Source organism: Crinia signifera, chromosome 7, assembly GCF_055691185.1.
Source record: "Crinia signifera chromosome 7, ASM5569118v1, whole genome shotgun sequence".
Classification (NCBI taxonomy): Eukaryota; Metazoa; Chordata; class Amphibia; order Anura; family Myobatrachidae; genus Crinia; species Crinia signifera.
Genome location: NC_139223.1, coordinates 122,871,856 through 122,892,429, shown reverse-complemented (window position 1 = coordinate 122,892,429; position 20,574 = coordinate 122,871,856). Strand labels below are relative to the sequence as shown.

General features: G+C 46.0%; 1 protein-coding gene across 1 annotated transcript in view; it reads left to right on the top strand.

Annotated features, from left to right (window-relative positions):
• Positions 1–20,314, top strand: part of GPBAR1 (G protein-coupled bile acid receptor 1) — a 29,807-nt gene extending 9,493 nt beyond the window's left edge. The window contains exon 2 of the mRNA XM_083153698.1: positions 12,212–20,314. Coding sequence (XP_083009824.1) covers positions 12,321–13,322 — 1,002 coding nt within the window. The 5' untranslated portion in view covers positions 12,212–12,320 and the 3' untranslated portion in view covers positions 13,323–20,314. The remainder of the gene's footprint in view (positions 1–12,211) is intronic.
• The last annotated feature ends 260 nt before the right edge of the window (positions 20,315–20,574 follow it).

Genomic DNA, 20,574 nt, shown 5'->3' with positions numbered 1-20,574 from the left:
ATTTGAAAGTGTGGTGTAAATAAGAGGAAAGGAACACCTTTTTATCAAGCCTTGAAAAAGATAGAAGTATCTGTTGAAACCGGTTGGCTTATTTGGCTACTTGTGAGAAACAGGATTCGATCCAGGTGGACTAATGGACAGACCAGGGACACCTGATATTTGTTAAAAATCTTATGCCCATTTGTCTACCAACTCATTTGTGGACCACTCCGTTCAGTGAGTCCTGCTGCAATGTTATCGATTTCTTTTTAATTGTATTTTAAATAAAAACTGTATTGCATTCTTATCAGTTTTTTCTTACATATTGATACTCCTGTGGAAATTGTGATCTGGTTGCCTGGGTGATGTCATTGTCTCTCCCTATTGCGATTTCTGTCTACACATTGTAGACCAACGTAAATGGTACGGGTCTATATCATATATTGGATACCCTGTTTTGGATTAAGAAAAACCAGAGAATTTTACAGTACTTCACTATTGTGTTTTTTCTTCCATTTTTTGGTAATGCTCCATATGAGAAAATTTGAACATCAGTGAACATCAGATGGGCACCTAGGAATACCCTTTATTTTCATTGGTTCTGGTACTCCTGGGCATCTATTGTGCTTATAGGTTTCACCTGTTTTAGTGCTGCTGGCCTGATGTGTGTGCTCAAATAAGTCTATGGAGCTTTAATTCGTTTACTGCATTATACAATAACAATATTAATAGTAAAATTAATATTGTCATTTGTAAAAATCAGCTCAATGTATAACTTTCTTTCTCCAGTATTATTATTGATGAACAAAAGTAAGTAATAATAGTTAAAAAGAAATAAATAGTTGTATGTTGTCATTGGCATGCTGCTGTTTCTATGATATCATACTGTATCCTAGGTTTGGTCAAGTTGTGTCTTGTATCAGTCGGCTGAATTGGTTTTGTGTTAGCATTGTCCTGTTCCTGTTTAGACTGTGTTGTGTCCTCTCTTCCCTGTATTGGCATCTCCTGCTCTTACCTTTATTTCCATTAAGGTTAACAGCAGCAGATACTGATTATATAAGCAAGGCCACCTCTACAGTTAGGAATCTTTAGGCAGCTGCCTAGGAGCTACAGATTCTGGGTGCGCCCTGAGACTGACTATTACAATTAAAGATGACCCTGAGAGAGGCATCTGGAAAGATGGTATTGGTGTGTGGGTAGAGGGAGTGGTATGCTGAAATGTTGCTTATGGTCCCAAAAAACCTTGTACAAGCAATGCCTATAAGCAAATGGCAACAGACTTTCAACACAAATCAGCGACTCTGAGAGCTGTAGCGAACAATACATTTCTCTAGGTTGTGCATAACAACTGCAGCATTAATCCAGTAAGAGTGTACTAGAGACACAAAACACAAACAAGATGGCCCTTTAATGGCACTCTTATCACCGGGAATCCAAAAATGTAATAGTCTCCTCCTGGTAAAGTTCTCCTTTGCGTGTTTTTTTTTCCTTTTTAATTCTTTATTCCTCCAAAGTAGTTCATAAAGGGAGGAAAAAGAAAAAAATATATATAGTGTAGTACAGCGGTCCTCAACAATCTTGCTCTGGGACCCCATCAGACAATAATAATATTTACGGGACCCCAGCAAGTTGATGCAGAAGGTCTTCACATCACATGTGTAGTCCGCAGACAGCACATACATGGCAGCATTGTGGAGGCACACAGTGATGTGAGAAGTCTGATATAACAGACAATTCAACAGATTGTTCAGACTCCTTGAATCACTGACTGAGTTTAGAAAAGTCATCAGCCTGATGGTCAGCAACATGGAGATGCGACCCCATGCTAAGCAGGTGGGGACCCACTTTGGGGTCAGGACCCACAGTTTGAGAACCGCTGGTGTAGTAGGTCTAGGATAAAATATTCTGAGAATAGGGATATAGATCTTTCCCCTCTGGGTAGTGTTGTCTTATTGATCTTATGGGGTCACCTCAGTGTAGACTTGAAAACTTGCTTACATAAAGCTTACATTCATTCAGAATTAGGAAAACATATAACGGTTTCTTTAGGCTATCCACATATGCCACACACAGATAAACCACAATGAGTGCTCACACGAATGCTTACACCAACTGGATGTGTCTCCTCATATAAAGGTTTCTTTCAAGATGCTCCTTTTAATTTCAAAGTATTTCTTTATTTTCCAAAAAGGCTGAGGCAGTAATGCTAACAATTACACCATCCGTACTGTCCCGTACATTCATTCACGGCTGTGCGATTAGGTCTGAGTGAAGGCCTATGTTACTATGTAAGCAGCAGAATATGCCTGTCTTGTTTTCTTCTCCCTTTGAGGGAGCTGATCCCATGAGCATGAGAAAAATTCAGCGGAGAGACCACAGCTCCCCTCACAGAAGACAAGACAATGCATAGAGGTAATTTAATAGTGTAAGAGGAATATCTGCAAGAATTATATCTAGGTCCGAAAGCCATTGTACATTGGGAAAACATGGGACAGAAAACATCACATTACATATATTTGTTGCAATACTTAATTGCATAATTGTTTCAAATGTTGTTAACACAATTATAAATATAAGGAACAGCACAGTAATGATGTGTTATGTAAATGTATTCTGCCTACAGAAAGCTGATCAATTAGCAGCTGCAAAAAACTGTACCTCCCAACTTTGGCACTGATTTAGACCTGCTCGAGCAGGTAAACGCCGCCCCACCACTCCCCCCCCCCCCCCCCCCCCAAATCCCTGCAGTAGCATGTGAGTGGATGAAAGGTCAGCCTGGACTGACTTTTATTGTCTATGCTTCTCGACCAATTAGTGGGGGGGCACAGACATCAGCCACTTGCCCCAAGCAGGATCGCTTGCTATTGGTGCATCCATAAATTACTGGGTGTTCCCCTGCTTCCACTTCATGCCCACCCTCTTTCCACCCACTCTTGAGTGAGCGCCCCAGCGAGTGTGTTTGCTCCAGGGATTTGCACATGCGCATATTTGAGCAAACCCCAAACATTGGATGGGGTAGCAAATTTGACGAGTCTGAATAGCCCCCTTATTTCAAAACACAACTGTAGTTTTGTGTAATAAACAATAACATGCTGTGAAGGGATTTTCTGTACCTGTGAACCACGCACTTCACATACTATACAGCACTTACCAAGAGAGGAGGATAGGAGGAGCCGCTGCCTGTGCCCAGTGGCGGCGAGAGGGGTACTTTTTACATGGGCCCGCTCCCTCCTCTTCCATTGCAGGGAGTGGGGACTGAGATGACAGGCTGCTGCCGCAGCACAGACTCTCTCCCCAGCTCAGCAAATGCTGCCCACCGACTGCAGTGATGATTACTGGCTCCCCCAACTGTCTCCTCAACCAGGGCCATCTTAATGGGCTTACTGTCCAGCTGCCCTAGGGCCACACAATTCTACAGGCCTTCAAGCAGGGGCCTCTGGAGTTCCATGTGAGGCTGTTAGAGATTGCTGCCCAGCTGCTTTGTGTGAATTACACACAGTAAGAGCTGCCAGGAAACATTCTCTACTGGCCTGCAGCCAAACAGTTAATGATGCTTATAGCTGGATGGCTGATAGCAGGTGGAGAGAGTCTGTTGGAGTTTTTGATTTCTTTAACATAAGTAGGGGCTTCAGTGCATTGCTTTGCCTAGGGCCCACAATGACATTAAGGTGGCCCTGCCCCAACCCGTGGGGCACTGCAACCCGAGGGTGGGACAGCGGAAAAGTGTCAGACTGTCTAGCTGTAAATGAGGCAGTTAGTAGGTATGAAACTGTCGACGGTGCTTAAGATCGACAAGTACAAAAGGTCGACAGATTTAAAAGGTTGAGGTGACAAATGGTCAACCCACAAATGGTGGGCACTTAAAAAAAATACTGTTTATTATTTTAATACAAACAAGAAATCAGTAGCCAAAAGTAACACTATGCGACTTCTCCAAGGGTAGAAGTCATATCCGTTCCCCCTTGAGTGGTCTTCCTGCATGTGATGTATTGCATGCAATCCTGTTCCCCGCCACCTGGAGGTGGTCAGACTCGGACTCCATGCAGCACATCCGACCTCCAACTCTGATGCGCACAGGACCGCTCATTGGATTGGATGTCGTACACATGAGATTTGAGCCTATTTCACCTGATTTCTCAGCCCTATCCACCGGAATCGGGTAAAATCGGGCCCAAATTGCATAGCATACAGTATGTAGGCCTTTAAAACTTGAACCTTAAAAGACAACAGTGATAGGGTCACATTGGTCTTACAAATGTAGAAATATACATCATGTAATATATGGCAAACATTGCCAGTAGCCATACATGCCTACTTTTATTGTCGGGGCGCAGAGAGGGGGCGGGCTTAACTTTTTAGGGAGCACTCCCCACTGGGCAAGTTTTTTAGGGGGTAGTGCTGTCGACCAGGGCCGGGCAGCGCCGCTGAGCACTATGTCAGCTGTTGCCCGACCCTGCCCCTGGCAATCCGCCTCTGCCCTCGGCATCCCGGCGTGTCACAACCCGGTGCTGCAGACTGTAACACTACAGCTGGTTGGGGGTGGGGTGTGGAGAGGAGGAGGCGCGGCCGAGCAGAGGGAGCCGGGCTGCTGAAGCTAGCGGATTTCAATGATCACCTCAGCGGCGCAGCCCGGCGCTAAGCAGTGGCAATCCCGAGAATTTTCCGGGCTTACCAGTTTGGGCACTGAAGCATAACCAGAAAATTCTCAGGATTACCACTGAAGGGGTTAAATGATGTGAAATGCCGCTACTCATAGCATTTAAGCCCCTCTCCGTAAACCCGCAAATTCCGGTAATTGAATCAGTGGGGAAGGGGTGTGCGGGGGCTCTGGGCAGTAAGCGGGAGACTTGCCCACCTTCTCTGGGGGCCGGGAGTTGGACTCGATTTTTGGGAGCCTTTCGGCCATTCCAGGAGGGTAGGCAAGTCTGCAGTAGCATAGCTATAGAAAAACATTTGATCAACAATATCTGTTCAGGGTGCCATATAGCAGTGTGTCTATATAGCAAAGCTCATTATATAAAAGTAGTTTCTAAATTTTCCTTTCTTAGTAAGCTATATAAATGCCAGGATGTGGCATCAAAAACTTTAAATAGTTTTGATTTTGTGGTGGAATCGAGCGTCTTAATGTAGGCACCCAATTTCCTGTACAAAGAGACCACGCGCGTTTCAAGGGCTGGAAATTAGATTCAATCACTAATATATAGTAAATGTAATTATATCAGGTAACCCTGCTCCTCCTTTAGATCAGGGCAATTGCAATTTTGCAGCAGCAATGCAGGGTGGCCTCTTTTCCATAAAAATTATGTAAATCATTTTGTATATGTTTTTATATCTGGAAGTGATAAGCCAATGGGAAGCATTTGGATGTGGTAGAACAATTTTGCACATATCCAGTCAGCTCCATATATGTCTACATTAGACAAAGTAACCATTGACTGGTGGCCAAACAAGACAGAGCAGTAGGAGGGAGAAGCCACGACAGTGCGCATAGTCATTACTAACCTGCACTGACAGTCTCAACTCTATCTCAATGAAGCTGGTCAGGCAGAATTCTCCTCAATGCACTGCATCCATTCCCTCCCTCCTTCTCCACTGGCCCAGGAAGCGCAGTATAGTGGGCCCGGGAGAAGAGAAACTGCAATGACTTCAGTGTGACGCGCCGCAGAAGTAAGGAGGTGGAGTATGGCCGGAGGCATCGGACTCCCTCCCATCCGTCCAGTGCTGGAACTTATGAGTGGTTGGCCCAGGTGCAAAATGACATTTTTGGGCCCTCCTCTTCCACTCCAACCCAAGTTCACAATATGCCACACAACAGTGGGTTGCAGAAGTGGGCCCCTTAGTCTTCAGGGGCCCTGGTGCAATGCACCTGCTGCACCAATGGTAGTTCCGCCTCTGCATCCGTCTCAGACCAGTGCAGTGGTTAGTTAATTCCCATGGCGGGGGTTGGCGGAGGAAAGGGGGGGGCACGGTGTTCAGCTGGCTGGACGAGAAGGGAAGTATCATCCACAAGTGACAGCGCAGCGGCAGCAGGAAGCCGGGGGTCATGATGCAGCTGTCGGGACACTGATTGTCCACACACAGAGGAATTGGCGGCTGCAGCTCAGACAGGGGGATTGTTGCCTCTGGCTCTATGTCCATGCGTCCCTGTGGCGTCGGCTCCCCCCCACCGCGAGGGCTGTGGAGACTTAGTTACACCACTGCTGTGCAGGCAAAATACTGACTGCTTTATTTTTACACAGCAATATAGATATCAGTTTGCAGTAAAACCCCCACCCAAATCTAACTCTCTCTGCACATGTTACATCTGCCCCACCTGCAGTGCACTTAGTTTTGTCCATTAGAGATAGAACGTGCTTTTGCAAGTAAACCAGAATCAGGCCCAAAATACCAAGATAATTACATTGGGAAGGGGAGATACAGAAATGGGCTGGATCTTGTAGATCATTACTGGAGATTTTAGCTACTGGTACTAATTCTGATATATGGAGATTCAGTTTACATCCTGGGAAGCATCCTAAGTTGATTAATAACGAAATGATAGGAGGGATGGAGTTTATAGAATCAGATATAAACAGAGCTCCACAGGCCCTACAGGGTATACGTGCATTAGGTCGACCCATATTAGATTGACATGCATTGGGTCGACCACTGAATGTCGACATGGCTTAGGTCGACAAATGGAATAGATTGACATGTCTAAGGTCGACAGGGTTGGAAGGTTGACACAAGCATTAGGTTGACAATGGTATGGTCGAGAGTCAAAAGGTCAGCATGGTTTTTCACGTTTTCTGTTGAACCGACAGGCGGTATTTCATGCCCTACCATCCACTAGAGCATGGAGGGACAATAGTGGCAGCAAGGCACCGTGCCTGAAGTCCGGCGAGTGCAGTGATGGGACACAGTACACTTTGATGGCATTACACTTTGGGTAAAAAAAACATAAAAAACTCAATGTCGACATTGCCATTGTTAACCTTTAAGGTTTCTAATGCTACAGCAAAATTGAGAGGAGATAGAGGACACCCATGTCAGGTACCCCTATGAACCCAAAACGTGGAAGACAAATAACCGCTGCTGGACCCCTGAGTAGAGGGGAATTTATCGAAAGAGGATCTGCGTAATACGAAATGGGCAGGGAAGCCACATTTGGATAAAGTGTAATAAAGGTGATCCCATGTGACAAGGTTGAACGCTTTTTATAAAATGGCTTGGGAAATACGTCCAGGTATAAGTGCGGCTCACTGTATCACAAAGATCACCTTACGTATATTAGGAGTAGAGTGCCAGCCTGTCTGTGATAATAAAATGATAAATTATAAAACCAGTCTGATGAGCAATAATTTGGGGCAAGATGACTTTAATGCCCCCCATACACGGTCCGTTTTTTCGGTCCGTTCTGTACTTTTAAAGTACACATCGGATCGCATCCCTAGTGCATGCAGTGTGCATGCACTGCGATCCGTTCCGATGTGTACCTAGTACAAAAAGTATGTGCAGCACATACTTTTTGTACCGTACTATGTGATGCGCGGGAGCGCGCATCGCATAGTACAGAACGGAGCCCTACACAACGGACCGTGTATGGGCTCCTTAAGTCTGTAATTTTGATAAATAATTTATAATCAACTTTTAATATCAGATGGGCCGATGGGATGCTGCAAGTAAGGGATAACGGCCTGGTTTGGGCAGTACTTTAATAAGTTGTAAAGCGCAACGGAATATGCTGCCCTATATAAGAAACTATAAATAAATAAATAAGAGCAGAACTAAATTGGGGTTATAATAAAGTAAGATGTCGTTAAAAGGAAACCAAAGGGGGTATTATTTTGTTTCAGAATAATTTGAAAACTTCCCCAGAGTACCCGTCAGTGTCAACAGCTTTGTGCGATTTTACGTTTTTGATCCCTGAAATGACTACTTCCGGGGTAATAGTGGCTAAGAGCATATCGGATTGTACCTGTGCAATAGAGGGGAGGGATACACTATTCCAGAATTCCTGTTCCCTACTCACCAATGTTTGGTGTGGAATAGAGGTCCTTGTAAAAATCACAAAATATATCTGCAATATCGTGTCCTTTTTTAACTAGATTGCCAGTAGGGTTCTTAAGGGAACACATGCAGGCGTATTATGGTTACTTATTAAATTTGATAAAAGTCATCCAGATTTGTGGCCATGTTTATAGAATTGATAATTCCTATTAAAGGTTTGGAGAGCAGCATATTGGTCCAAGATACCATTAAAATGCGATCTTGCCTGGAGGTATGTCTCCTTAGAGGAGGGTGGTGGCCTACACATGGGGAGATTTGCTAAGTGTTATGATCAATGCTAGATTGCTCAGCATGCTTTGCAACTTCCCTCAGCACACAGCGATGTGTTAGCATTGTGTGCTGAACGATCTGTTGGGGCCAGTGAGAACACTGACCCTGACCAGTGATTAGCTATATTTATCCATCATGCTGGATATTAATCGATTAGCGATAGCGTCGCACGGGGTCGCGCATTGCTATTGCTATGGCACCTTCACACGGAGCGATGTAGGGGCATTTTCTAAGCAACTGGTTAAATCGCTTAGAAAATGCCCTGGAATGGCTCTGTGTGTAAACCCCATTAGTTTTAATGTTCATATAGGGGGTTATTCTGATTCACTCCGAAAGGCACAATCACTCTCTATTGGACAAAACCATATGCACTGCAGGTGGGGCTGATGTAACATGTGCAGAGAGAGTTAGATTTGGGTGGGGGGTGTACTTCAAACTGATATCTATATTGCAGTGTAAAAATAAAGCAGCCAGTATTTACCCTGCATAGAAACAATAAAACACCCAAATCTAACTCTCTCTGCACATGTTACATCAGCCCTGCCTGTAGTGCATATTGTTTTGTCCATTAGAGAGCGATTGTTCCTTTCCGAGTGAATCAGAATAACCCCCATAGGTAGAATTCTTATAGGTAGATATGAATGATAGATAGATAGATAGATAGATAGATAGATAGATAGTCTGCATTGTTTATAGTATATAAGTGTGTTTACACCTCAGTGAACATGCTCTGTGCTCCTTGATTGCATTTTCCACTTACTGTTTGCTGACTTTAACAATATAATTGAATTCTGCTTCATTGAGAAGCAGCTATAAAAGTCCATTCTCTGTGCGGATGTTTATGCTGTTTAGCTCAAACGCCCCCATAAGGAAGGGAATTTGGAAGCATATTTATGACCCTGAAGCGATCCCTGACCATAAAGTGACAGTTGCTATAGTTTTCTAGGAAAGTCATTTGTGACCAGGCGAAACCTCGTAAACATAATGCTCAGAAACAGATTTTATTCTCTGCCCTACATACAAAACAACATCATTACTGTTCCATATAAGAGTTGAGCAGTAAAGGCAGAGGCAGAGGTGCCGATTTATGTTTTTGCTGGTGGGTGCTCAAGCCTGTTGAAAGGCTCAACAAGCAAATACAGTGGCCCGGCATTGGGCCTCTGGAGTTACAGGCATGTGGGTGCTCATTAATTCCTGTGGGTGCTCGGGCCCTTGAGCACCCACAGAATCGGCACCTATGGTGAGAGGTACCACATGCCTATGGTGAGAGGTACCACATGCCTACCCCTCGAACTCACCCGGCAGCTCCAGAGCAGCTGGATCACATACAATACCTCATATGCAGTCATTTTGTATACATTGTATCATATGCGACCCAATATATGGCTGCGGGAGCCAATAGATCCTTGTGGCAGCCACTAAGATCTGTGATTATAATGCGAGGAACAGAAGAAGGCTCCTAGCATTGCAATTGTAAGAAAAGGACATGCAATATGAAACTTTTAATACGATCCATTGCAACAATGCATCAGAACCGCATGAAAAGTGCCCATATAGCACTAGTGGATGGGGGCCTTAGCTAACAGAAACATACTGTAGATGCATTAAGGAAAAGAAGTATAGATTCAAATATTGTAATACCCAGACAGGTGCATTTTCTTCATACACAAAGGCAGTTTTCATTTTGCTACATTTAAAACAAGGGTATTTACTCACAGTTGTATTAACAACCCTCAACATGCTTTCATTTACTTAACAAATGTGTACATATATATATAACTCAGTATATAATAAGCTAATACTTTCAAAAACTATAGTCCAGAGTCCAGACTACCACTATACCCTTAATAAAATATATACATTTGCTAATACTCTTTTGTTGGTGCACGTGTACTTCTCTGCTTACTATTTTCCCCTGGTGTATAAATGCAGGAGACAGGTAAGTCACAAGATACCTGCGACCAGTGTCGGACTAGGGCATGAAGGGCCCACTGGGAGAATGGATCCTTGTTTATGGGTGTGGCCATCCTCTATAGGGGGTCTATCTAGCTACCACAGAGGCTTTACTGACCATTGGAGAATGCATGGTTTGGGTCCTTTGATAAATATAAATATTTAAGTGCACAGTGTGGAACCTGTTCCTAAAAAAGGGGGTTGGCGTTGGCCCACAGGTAGCAGGGCCCACTGGGGGTTTAGCCTGTACCTCTGTGGGCCAGTCTGGCCCTGCCTATGGTTCAGTTAGGACAGATAGATTTATGGTTGCTATGCTGCAACAGTGGAGGTTTTGTCACAATAATCCTTTGAACTAATGTGATCAGCAAACAAACGCCATTATTTTAAGTTACCGTAATATATCTCCTTCAGTCCATGCTGGTACTCCATAGGTCAGTATTCAAACTAGATGGAGGTGGTGAATGGGTATATTAAAACTGTGGTGCTCTGATATGTTTCCACATTTACAAATGCCAATCCCACATTGAACAATATTATAAGGTTATTCACCAACAATACCTAACCCCTGCTCTTCTACATTATTTATTTATTTATAGTTTCTTATATAGCACAGCATATTCCGTTGTGCTTTACAATTGGAAACAACAGTGATTAAACAAACTGGGTAGATACAAACCGACATGGAGGTAGGAGGGCCCTACTCCCAGGCTTACAATCTATAGGGATAATAGGAGGGATACATAAGGATAGAATACCATAGCATGGCAGTCCCATCAGATTACTAGACGGTCCTGATGGGATGCAATTAGATATGAATGCTACTGGAGGTTGTGTGGGGGTCCTGAATATGATAAGCTTGCCTGAAGAGGTGAGTTTTCAGGGAACGCTTGAAATTTTGGAGGCTAGAGGAGAGTCTTAGTGTGCGTGGAAGGGCATTCCATGAGGTGGGTGTTGCCCGGCAAAAATCCGGCAAGTGTAATTGGGAGAGAGTAATAAGTGTGGATGAGAGACGCAGATCTTGTGCAGAGCGGTGTAGTCAGTCAGTGATGACTTTGTATGTAAGTAGAAGTATTTTATATTGAATGCGGTAATATACAGGCAACCAATGGAGCGGATCAGCAGACGATGAACATCTAGCCAGGAAGATCAGCCTCGCAGCTTCCTAAGAAAAGTGGTGAGCCTTTTCTTAGGAAGACCGGTAAGGAGGCTATTGCAATAATCAATGCATGATATAATGAGTGCATGGATTACAGTTTTTGCAGTGTCCTGTGTAAGGTACATACAATGTGGTTATCCTCTTCTAACGCTTGTTGGCGGCAATGTGACAATGTGGGAATATTCTTCCATAATTACTGGTCGTGCGCTAAAATTGTAAGATTGTGGTCTAAGGTGTTTATCCTACTTTCTGAAATCTCTGGGACTTTAATCCCACCTCACCCAAAAATCGCTTTGTTTCATTTATTTCCTGATACCACCCCCCCCCCCCTGATGTCCGCTATGTTCTAGGCCATGTCCTGATATCCACCAAATTATACTTAGCAAGAAATTGGTGTACACCCTCACGATTTCAGCCATTGAGGAAGCGGTCCAAAGCCATTTTGAATTTGAAACTGCAGGTCTAGCCTACACACTGTTTTCTAAACCTCAATCATCAAAATGGTCAGCCTGGTCCGCCTATAAACTGAGGAGTGTATTGAAAACTCACTGATCCATATGGTCATCTTCCATATTGTCAAAAAGAGGGGGGTAGATGGTATCACAGTATCACGTATTACAACTTCGCCACCTGCAGTGCACATGGTTTTGCCCTTTTTGAGAACAACTTTGTCCTGCCAATAGGTCTGATTCAGGTCCTTGGTCCATAAAAATATAACATAGAAAAAAAAGTGTTAATATTTATTGTTGCAAAGTGTCAATACAATATAATGATTGCATATTCCTTTATCTTTATCTTAACCAGTGGGATACTGATTGCTGTTTTGAAGATTGTTGTCTCCGCTGTGATCCAGGGGGAGTATGCTTCCAGGACCTCAATTAAGAACATGACCCATTCATTGACTCAGTGAGGGATGGAGTTAAATGTAAGTGAGAGTTCATCATTAAATGAGCAAGAGGAGAAACTCATCATCTTGCTCTCCAGCCCACTCTCAGCCTTTATCATCTTCTCCAACCTCTTCATCATCATTGGAATTGTATTCAACAAGAAGCTGCACAACACTGCCAACTATTTCTTTCTCAGCTTGCTATTTGCAGACTTCTTTACCGGGGTGCTCCTCCCTTGCATTCCCCGAATGAGATTCAACAAGAATCTGGGGTATCATGGGTGTTTTCTTGCTTTCATATCTCCTAATTTCTTTTTCCTTTCTTTCCTGGCTAACTTGTTAATGGTCCACTATGAGAAGTACTTGTGCATTATTTATCCTTTGCACTACCGGAATAATTGGGTCCACCGTTGTGTACCTTTCTCCTTGTTCTTGGCATGGACACTACCCCTGGCATTTGCCTGCCTGCCTATGCTGGGATGGAACAATTGGAATGCTAGCTACACCTGCTCTTATAAGCAAGTCTTCACAAATGAGTACATTTACATGGAGACCTATGGCGTTGTCATCCCATCCATACTGGCAATGAGTTTTATCACAGTCAAACTACTGTCAGTGGCAAGAAAACAACTGAACCAAATAAAGAAGCTCCACCGCTCAGTGCAGCGGGAAGCAGGCACAGAGCTAGAACGCCAAATGGACTTACGATATGCCAAATGCATCGCATTCTTCTCCTTGACATTTCTCATCTGCTGGGTTCCTTACATTGCACTTCTTCAGGTTTCAGTGCTAGCCATGGAGAACTATGAAATCAGTTTGTGGATTGTCCTTACACTCACATCTGTGGGAAGTGGAAGTGCTGCTGTCATCCCAGTTATCTTGGGACTATGCCATCGGCAGTACATTGAACTCTGGAGGAACCTATGGAAAAAATATTGCCAATCGTGCTGCAAACAAAGGGCAAGGTCGTCATCTCATCATGATGTAGCTAGCAAAGATGAGACACTAGAATCAATTAATTGTGGTTAAATAACGAAGTAACTTATAAAAGACTGCAAACTACCCACATGTCTCTGGCACCAGCAATGGCAACAGTTACAATGAAGGTCATAATCAGCAGTAATTTATATGCATGTCTAGTAAATGTGTGATTGAGTTCCACAGGCTATGAATCGTGATATTAATATGCCGTACAGAGAAGATACTTGTATTAGATAATGTGAGACATTTCTGACAAATCTTCATTTCAAGCTGCTGTTTACAATGAGCAGGGCAATGCAGAAATACATTTTGTATGTGTTGATGGTGGATGTTATTGAGGAGGTGCGTTGTTGTACATGACACATAGAGAGAGACAGAGAGGTCAAAAACATCATTGTGGATTTACACATCCGATATAAAAAAGAGCAAAAGTCATGCTGACTGAGCAAGGTGTGAGGGGAAGGATTTGTATCTCATTCAGAGGATGATCGTTGGATGCAACAACAAGAAATATGCAACATAACCCATTAGCCCAGCGGTTCCCAACCACTGTGCCGCGGCACACTAGTGTGCCGTCAGCGGTGGTCTGGTGTGCCATGAGAGACGGGGGAGCCAGTGTCAGTGCGCCCAATGTCAGTGCGCCAGCGGCTGTCAGCTCAGCTGAATATCAGTGTGGCCGCCACAGCGTACTGACATTCAGCTGAGCGGACAGCTGCGCTGCAGCCAGGCCAGGAAATGCCTGGCAGCGACTAGCACTGTACACAGAGCCTAATGGCTTCTGTGCACAGGATAGGTGGGCGGGCTGGGACAGGAGCGGAAGCAGCAGCCTTAAGCAGGGGTATCAGAAAGAATGGGAAGGAGGGGGCAGACAGCTCGCCCCCCCCCCCCCCCCCAACGCGAGAAAGGCGCCAAAACTGGAGGCAGAGCCGGCGCAGGGAGCCAGCCCAATATAATCACGGTGTGTGCTCAGCTCTTATAACTGCAGCTGCTGCCAGGTTTCAGTGCAGCATAGGGGGCAGTGTGTGAAATCACTAGGGTTGCCAATGTGTTTGTATTTCTCTGGGGGGGCCTGTATGTTTTATTACTGTGGGGGCTAATGTATGTGTTGAATTTTTTTCCATTGGGGCAAATGGATGTGTGGGGTTTTTGTTTTTTTATCCCCGTGAGGGACTGATGGTGTGCCTTGGCAATTTTAAAGTTTTGTCCAGAGTGCCGCGAGCTGAAAAAGGTTGAAAATCACTGCATTAGCCCCTTACTGGGCTGATTCTGGTTTAGAGGTTGCTGTGACTGCATTAGTGTCTTTGTGCTGTACTCACACCAATGACTTTATGTTACTTTGGTATCAACCCTTCCTCTGGTGTACAGCCAAGTGTCTGAAATGGTTGTAGGGCTGGATTCCCATTTAAAATGGCTGCAGTTGCAACCAATGGAAGCACCCATTGGACTTTCTCTAGACTTATACTAGGGGCAGATGTATGCAATTAAGGGCTGTGTACTAAGCATTGGAGAGAGATAAAGTGGACAGAGATAAAGGGACAGATGTGTGACAGTGCCCCTGTACGGTGTGGTGCAAGATGGCGTACCTTAAATCTGGAGCTGGTGACCGCGGCGGCTTCTGGATTCTTCGCGGCTTCTGCTGGAGAACCTGTGGCAGGGAACGGCACAACCCAAGGGACCCACAAAAGACAACGCTACTTCGGTTAGCAGCGACAAATATTTATTAAAGGAAAACAACTGCACTAGTCGCTGTGATATACTCGTACACATATGCAAACATCAATAAGAAAGATAAAAAAAACACAAAGACAATGACATCAAACAGAGCAATATTAAAGACAATAATATGACATCACTAGAATACTATACCGCACATATAACACAATACTGCACATATAACACTATACTGCACATATAACACTATACTGCACATACAACACTATACTGAACTATAGTCCCTGGTGCAAGGAAAACAGTCAATGAAGAAACGGTCCCACGCAGGAAGATCCTCACAAGTACAAGGGTAGGCCCTACCTTAGTGTGCACACTACTATATAAAGGCCAGAAAATATTAATGGTCCCCTATAGCGGGGTACAGGCGAGTCCCCGTTACCTAGGGCAACTCCCTGCTAGACATACAACACAGGCTGTAGATATAGGCTTGGCAGTGGTGGCAAATCTGGCATGCATCCAGAGGGGCGTTGCAGGTGTCTCTGGGCTGGTAATGTCGCAGGGTGATCAGCACCCCAATAACAGTTGTCCCCTATGCAGTGGAGAGCCACTTCAATAGCTGGGTAAAGTGGGCCAATGTGGGGTGCAGGCCAGCCTGGGGGTAGGGGAGCTCCTGTACCTTAACTCTCAGCTGCAGATGCCAGTTCCTGCTGATCATGACTCTTCAGGGTCTCTCACTCCTCTCTGGGTCTCTCACTCCTCTCTGGGTCTCTCACTCCTCTCTGGGTCTCACTCTGCCTGGCACCTATCAGCAGCACCTGCTCTCCTCTTCAGTGCAGGACAGGGGAACAGCTTCTCCATTCACTGCACACACGCTGCTGGGCTTTCTCCTCTCTCTGCCTGAGCCTCTCCCTGCTCCAAGCATGTCTTCTCACTCTCTCTGTGCACAATCTCTGCCTTCTCTCCACTGCAGCAAGTTTTCTCTGTCCCATTCTGCTGGCTGACCCCTGACCTCTCAGCTTCCTGTCTTCACACACTCCAGGGCAGCCAATCAGGGGAATGTCAGGTTCTCTGCACGTGGATGTGAGCTGGGTCTGTTAACCCCTCACATCCCTGCAGTGTCTATGAAGCTGCAGTCTTTCCTAATAGCAGCATTGGCTGCCATTAAGCCTTTTTGAGGGCACAGGGGCACTCAGAGTGGATTGCCACATACCTCCCTGCTGGAAATTTGCCTGTCCGCAGGCAACTTAACCTGGGTCAGTAGGTTCCTGCCAAAAACCTCTCAATGTCCATGACAAGACATTTAACGGTGAGAAAGAAAACAGGTGAGTACACATACATTCATCACAAATACAAATTACTGCCTCCCTATCACCTGATATCCAATGTGGGCTCCCTGAGTCAACCATCCCTCCGCCACAGGTCTCCCATCCCTCTGCGGTCCAGGTGCTTCATCGACGTCCATGGATGGCGCCCACTCTCACGGCATACGACCGGCACTTAAGCACGTCTCGACTCTCGATCTTGCCTCTTGGATCGCAGAATCGCCTGCTGTATCTGGAAGGCAAATTCTTCCCCGGAGATGGTCGTGTACTCTCCATCCGTTACAGGCTTCCCTTTGATGAAAAAGGTCTCGGCCTTCTCATCTCTCTCTGCTGGTTCTATCTTGGCCTTGGGTTCAGGCAACGGTATAGCTGATTCCACTTCTGATGGCTCCACGGTCTCTGTCACGGCCATATGGACCACAATTTTGGAGTTTCTCTCCGGTTCAGCCATTCTGACATTTCTTGGCCCTAGGTTCGCCGCTCGGTAACCGGCATCATCCATTCTAGGGACGTACTCTCTTGTTGGCTCTGCAAGTTGAGGCCTAGTCACTGCTTGCTGCCTCTGGTGAACTGCCTCACTCCACATGACCGGTTTCTCGCTTGCACTTGTGGTCTCAGGTTCTGGTGGGCGGGGCATCTGTCCTGGTCGAGGAGGGTTGGTGTTGACCCTTTCGTTCTCCTGCTTGACCTCTCTCGGTTCAACTCTGCTTCCGCTATATTGGTGGTAGGGTGGAGGCTCTCGATGGCGTGGATAGTGCTCTGGAGCGCGTCTGTTACGTTGCACTGGTGTGCCATCTGGCCCGGTCACGTTGGCGGCCTTGGTGCCTTTCTTCCCGCTTGTCAATTCGAATTCTACAGCCTCACCGTTGCTCAGGCTCCGGAAGCTATTTTGGGGATCGGCATGCTGGATGGCGGTATAGTGCACATACACGCTACGGCCGGTATCTGCGCGTTTAATGAAGCCATACCCGCGTGGTACATCAAACCACAGGACACGACCTGCAATTCTTCTTGGGCTGGCTCGTGGTCTACCCCTTGACGATATCACACCGGATGCTCTTGCCGTGTTCTGAAACACTGCCGGTGGACCTCCTGTCCTGTGTCTTCTCACGGTCTGTGGGCATACATTGGTTCGGTCAGTGGGTAGTTGTCCTGACCTCCATGGGGGATTCCGCTTCTGTCTGCGCCTTCCGCCACATTCACGTCGCTGTCTTTCCTTTTCATCCTCCGCCCATTCCTGACGCATCTCACGGATCATCCTGGTCATTTCGGTCATCGCTCCGATGATGGCCCCAATCGAGTTCTGATTGGCTTGGGCTGGTGGAGTGGCGGTTCTTCGCATCTCCAGCGGTTCTGTGTACTGCGATCGCCACATCTTGCCGTTCACAGGGGTCTTGTGCAATCCTGTTCGTAGACGCCAAGTGTGACAGTGCCCCTGTACGGTGTGGTGCAAGATGGCGTACCTTAAATCTGGAGCTGGTGACCGCGGCGGCTTCTGGATTCTTCGCGGCTTCTGCTGGAGAACCTGTGGCAGGGAACGGCACAACCCAAGGGACCCACAAAAGACAACGCTACTTCGGTTAGCAGCGACAAATATTTATTAAAGGAAAACAACTGCACTAGTCGCTGTGATATACTCGTACACATATGCAAACATCAATAAGAAAGATAAAAAAAAACACAAAGACAATGACATCAAACAGAGCAATATTAAAGACAATAATATGACATCACTAGAATACTATACCGCACATATAACACAATACTGCACATATAACACTATACTGCACATATAACACTATACTGCACATACAACACTATACTGAACTATAGTCCCTGGTGCAAGGAAAACAGTCAATGAAGAAACGGTCCCACGCAGGAAGATCCTCACAAGTACAAGGGTAGGCCCTACCTTAGTGTGCACACTACTATATAAAGGCCAGAAAATATTAATGGTCCCCTATAGCGGGGTACAGGCGAGTCCCCGTTACCTAGGGCAACTCCCTGCTAGACATACAACACAGGCTGTAGATATAGGCTTGGCAGTGGTGGCAAATCTGGCATGCATCCAGAGGGGCGTTGCAGGTGTCTCTGGGCTGGTAATGTCGCAGGGTGATCAGCACCCCAATAACAGTTGTCCCCTATGCAGTGGAGAGCCACTTCAATAGCTGGGTAAAGTGGGCCAATGTGGGGTGCAGGCCAGCCTGGGGGTAGGGGAGCTCCTGTACCTTAACTCTCAGCTGCAGATGCCAGTTCCTGCTGATCATGACTCTTCAGGGTCTCTCACTCCTCTCTGGGTCTCTCACTCCTCTCTGGGTCTCTCACTCCTCTCTGGGTCTCACTCTGCCTGGCACCTATCAGCAGCACCTGCTCTCCTCTTCAGTGCAGGACAGGGGAACAGCTTCTCCATTCACTGCACACACGCTGCTGGGCTTTCTCCTCTCTCTGCCTGAGCCTCTCCCTGCTCCAAGCATGTCTTCTCACTCTCTCTGTGCACAATCTCTGCCTTCTCTCCACTGCAGCAAGTTTTCTCTGTCCCATTCTGCTGGCTGACCCCTGACCTCTCAGCTTCCTGTCTTCACACACTCCAGGGCAGCCAATCAGGGGAATGTCAGGTTCTCTGCACGTGGATGTGAGCTGGGTCTGTTAACCCCTCACATCCCTGCAGTGTCTATGAAGCTGCAGTCTTTCCTAATAGCAGCATTGGCTGCCATTAAGCCTTTTTGAGGGCACAGGGGCACTCAGAGTGGATTGCCACAGATGCTCTAAGCTTCAAAAAGTGATCAAATGGAGAGTGATAGACAACCTGACAATCAGCTCCTAACTGTCATGTTACAGGCTGGGTTTGAAAGATGACAGGGGTTATTCTGGTTGATTCGCAAGGCAAATGCCGGGCCACTCCCACCCCTCACAGCGTGTGTTCGCACGCACTGGCTGCAAAGGGATGTTTAACATAAACATCCATTCCCAGGCTGTGGGGGAACACCCACATCAGTCGATGGTCGGCGACCACCAATGATGGCGAAGGTGCATGCATATAAAGTGAGGCGGAAGTGGGCGGGCAGCTGACATCTGGTGATGTCTTGCGTCACCAGTGTCTTTGGGTATTTGCATAAGAATGCCCAGCATTCTCATGGGAAAGCCCATGAAACGCTGGGCGTTACCATATGAAAATGACCCAGCCCACCACCCCACGCCCCTCCACACCCCTGCCCGCACACTTGGGTGCATATGCCCAGCGAACACCCTGTTCGCCATGGCCGCATGCACCCTGCATCTGCACAGAAATCGCTCCCCCGTGCGAACACATGGGGGAGCGAATGAACCAGAATAACCCCCGACAGGTAGAAGCTGATTGGCTGGTTGTTTATCACTCTCCTTTATCACTTTTTGAAGCTTAGTGCATCTGCTCCAATGTACCAACTAGCCAGCTCCTGTCTTTGTCAAACCCACTCTGTCGCATGGCATTTAGGATTTTATCTGCTGCTACTCTGTCCACCATATCTTTCTCCAAGGCTTAGTGCAGTGGTTCCCAACCCTGGTCCTCAAGTACCCCCAACAGCGCACGTTTTCCAGGTCTCCACGCAGAATCACAGGTGACATAATTAGCTCCACCTGTGGATCTTTTAAAATGTGTCTGAATAATGAGTGCACCTGCTGGGTTACCTGGTAAACGTGCACTTTTGGGAGTACAGGGTAGGGAACTACTGGCTTAGTACAAAGACCCTTTAATCCCAACCACTCCTGCAACATTCCCACAACAGTACCAAAATAAGCCTACAAGATGGAATATCTTTGTGTGTGTCCATATCCATTGCAACCTCCCAGCCAAAACCCAAGGAAGGCCCAATACACAGGAGAGTCCTTGTGGCTTAATTGGACTTGCGACTCTGTGGGAGGATATCATGGGATGCATGTGCCATGTAACATTTTATGGATCTGCAGCCACAAAAAAATGACCAACTAACATGAACATCAGAATCAGCCCTCAAGTCAGCAGTACAGTACTTTAGGGAAATACATTTAGGGCCTTATTCTAGTTCACTCTTTCTGACAAAATCCTTCTTAGATGGACAAAACCATGTGCACTGCAGGTGGGGCAGATTTAACTTGTGCAGAGAGAATTAGATTTGGGTGGCGTTTTACTTCAAAGTGAGATCTATATTGCAGTGTAAAAATAAAGCAGCCAGTATTTACCCTGCACAGAAACAAAATAACTCACCCAAATCTAATTCTCTCTGCACATGTTACATCTGCCCCACCTGCAGTGCACATGGTTTTGTCCTTCTAAGAAGGATTTTGTCAGA